The 3,309-nt window shown below is 34.6% G+C and overlaps 1 protein-coding gene across 1 annotated transcript; it reads right to left on the reverse strand.

Moving 5' to 3' along the window:
• Positions 1-1,036: 1,036 nt before the first annotated feature.
• LOC113351911 lies at positions 1,037-1,855 on the reverse strand. The gene has a single exon (XM_026595817.1). The coding sequence runs from the start codon at positions 1,853-1,855 to the stop codon at positions 1,037-1,039; it is 819 nt and encodes a 272-aa protein (XP_026451602.1).
• Between the last annotated feature and the right edge of the window lie 1,454 nt (positions 1,856-3,309).

A 3,309-nucleotide genomic window follows, 5' to 3' on the forward strand; every position in this document is an offset into this window, starting at 1 on the left:
TTGGTTGAAGCGAAATCTTACCAACACATATTTCGAGATATATGTAAGCGAGTTAAACTCAGCTCGAAATCTCAAATGTGCATATTCGAATACTATATAGTAATACGACTTTTGTCTCAATATAGGAGATAGAGTAGAAATAGACTTTCCAAGTGATAGATGAGTTTTAGTCCCCACATACCTTTTGTTGATGAAGTTCCACAAGATCTCCTTAGTAGTTCTTTTTCTTCAATTGATGAACGCCGTGAAGTCTAATGCTCAATTGCACAATCTATCCTAATCTGAGACATCACTATAAGTAGACTAGAAATCAGGACTTATAATTTTGATAACTAACATTGACAAACAAGCTTGAGATAGCAACGTTTACGAGTTCGACCGAGCAGTGCACTAACAGAACCAGAATTATATTTACCTATTGACCGCATCTTTTCTAAATTATGGATTATGGAGATGCTGTCGTATGTAATGCCTTATGGTGGTTCAGATGTTACAATCATTCTAATAGGAACCCTCATAACTCATTCGAGATAACTAGCCCATCTTCTTTTATTCTAGTTAAAAATTCAAAATACTGCGGCATAAAGCCCAAGTTCCACTTCATGCTAAAAAAACTCAACGTGTACATGTTTTAGTCAACAATAACGCAAAGCAGGACAATTTGAGTGGCAACTGAAGGCGGTCACATGGGAGAGCTACTACCCATTAAAAAAAAATTGCTTGTTTTTCGTCTCCCTTAACAAGTATAAAATTTTACTTGGCGCCTGGATTTGACTCATTTTATTGGTTTTTATTTTGGAGTGATTCTTTACGGACAACACCAAAAACACTCGCGTTTGATGCGACCCGCTCCCCTGAAGTTAGGTTTGAAAGATGGGTCCCACCCCAATTTGATTGGGACAAAAAAAATTCCAAAAATAAAGCAGTTCATTACGCAAAATAAAACCCCAAGAGAGCCTGGGATACAATAAAACTAGAGCCATCTAATATCAATCCACATGACAGGTTTTTTGATATTAGATTTATCTACTAATAGTTAATGTTGGATACAAGAAGGAGGAATGTTTTCGCACAAAACAGTTGAATTTAAAGCCCTAACATATTTTGCTAAAGTGTCTGCCACCATATTTCTTAGTCTTAGAACGAAATAAAAACCCAAAAAGTTGTTGCAAAAATCCACTAGTATGTCTGCTTCATTTAAGTAAGCCTTAGAGCGCCAAGAGATGTCAGATTTCTTTCCTTGAACGTAATTAAAAAGGATTTCATAGTCTCCTTCAATGTTAAAATTTTCCAGAACTTTTTCTTGCGCCCAAATAGCTGTTTGTAGCTCTCCTAAAGCTTCCGCTTCTTGTGGGTCTAGAGCTTCTGACTGCCCTGCTTTTCCTCCTCCTGAGTTGCCTCCATCATCTCTCAGAATTATAGCATAACTTGAAGGTAAAGAGTGAGAAATCCAAGCATCATCAACATTAATTTTGAGGGTGTCCTTTAGAGGTGCCTTCCAAACTGGTGTTAGAGTTTGCTTCCGTTGTTTCTTGGGTTTGTCTTGTGCACTACTCCTCTTTGACCAGAAATAAATATATCCTTGTATTTCTATAGCCAAGGTATTAGATGATGTTGATTTGTTTTCAAAAATTTTGTTGCATATTTCCTTCCAAATAAACCACATCTTAGTAAACATTAATTCTAAAGAAATCTTTTTCCTAGGGTTATTGATCCAATCCTTACATTTCTCTAAGAAAGTACTAGAACAATCTATGTTAAGGGAGATGGGGTTTGGAGATGAATTTAATACTTCTTTAACATAAGGACAGTGTAATAGAAGGTGTTCAGTAGTTTCTATTTCAGTTCCACACATGCTATAATAAGGTTCAACATCTTTTACCTTTCCACTCAGTTTGGAGTTAGTAGATAAAACATTTTGAAGGCACTTCCGTAGAAATAGTTTATTTCTATGAGATATGTCTAGTTTCCAAATAGCTATCCAAAAGATTCAGGAAAATCTAAACTAACTATATCAGTACCTGTTTCATTCAATTTGTCATATACGGATTTTACTGTGTAGTCTCCTGACTTAGTTAAGGTCCATCTTAGTTGATCTTTTGTAAAGAATGTGATTCTTGTCTTTAAAGAGATAAATGTTCCTAATCTTAGAGGCAATTTCATCAGCAAAAAATGATCTTATGATGTCAAGATTCCAAGAACTGGTTTCAGAATCAATTAGGTCAGAAACTAAAATAATATGACTATTTTGTGAGGTACGAAAATTTTCTAGAGTTTCAGTTAATCCAGGTATCCATTTATCATTCCAAATACTAATATCTTGACCATTTCCAATTTCCCAAATACTATATTTATAAATAAGTTCTAGTCCTTGACTTATACAATTCCATGTACAGGAACAATTTTGTTTTGGCTTTAGCTCTAAGGGGTTGTATAGTTCAAAATATCTAGAGCCCATAGTTTTGACCCAAAGAACATCTGGTTCCTTAGCTAACCTCCATGTTAATTTAGCATGCATTGCAACATTGAATTTACGAGGCTCTTTGAAACCTAGTCCACCTTTCAGAATAGGTTTTGCAGAGACTTGGCCATGCCTTGGGGTGGAAATATTTTATTTTTGTTTCCTTTCCCCACCGAAAATCTCTTTGTGTGGCATTAATTTTATTAGTTATCTTTTTGGGTAGTATAAAACATCTCATCCGGTAAGTAGGAATACTAGATAATACTGCTTTATTTAAGACAAATCTGCTAGGTTGAGAAATTGCTAAACCTTTCCATCGTTTGGTATTAAATTCCATTCTTTCTAAGCTTGGTGCAAAGGTTTTTATTTTGGATCTATACATAGATAGGGGAGATCCTTGATATGGGTCTTTAAGGCTTATATGTTTTATTTTCAGAAGTTTAGACATCATTCTTTGATGTTTTTGTGCTACCTTTCTTAGAAAGAAAACACCTTGAAAAAGCGAGGTCTAACAAGAACACCCAATATTTCGCTTAGCAATCTGTATTGACTAACTCCAATATACTTTCAAGAGAATCAAGTAGACAGTCAGACTCAATCTTATGAAAAGTATATCAAAGAGTTATATCTTTGTTTCACAATGTAATCATCAAATCAAACATATAGAAATCCGCGAGCCTAAATATTATGTGAAACAACTTGAACGGTACCAAAGACCAATGTTCAAGTGTCAATCAATAAAATCAACAACCAAAGGTTGGATTCACAATTGATTGAACTTACGCACAACCTGTGATATTTCAATTATGTAAACAAATATAATGCGGAAAAGAAAAAACACAGACACC

Source organism: Papaver somniferum, chromosome 2, assembly GCF_003573695.1.
Source record: "Papaver somniferum cultivar HN1 chromosome 2, ASM357369v1, whole genome shotgun sequence".
Classification (NCBI taxonomy): domain Eukaryota; kingdom Viridiplantae; phylum Streptophyta; class Magnoliopsida; order Ranunculales; family Papaveraceae; genus Papaver; species Papaver somniferum.

What these genes read in the sequence shown, in the direction of transcription:
- LOC113351911 (XM_026595817.1), bottom strand. Translation starts at nt 1,855, where the DNA reads ATGTGTGGAACTGAAATAGAAACTACTGAACACCTTCTATTACACTGT.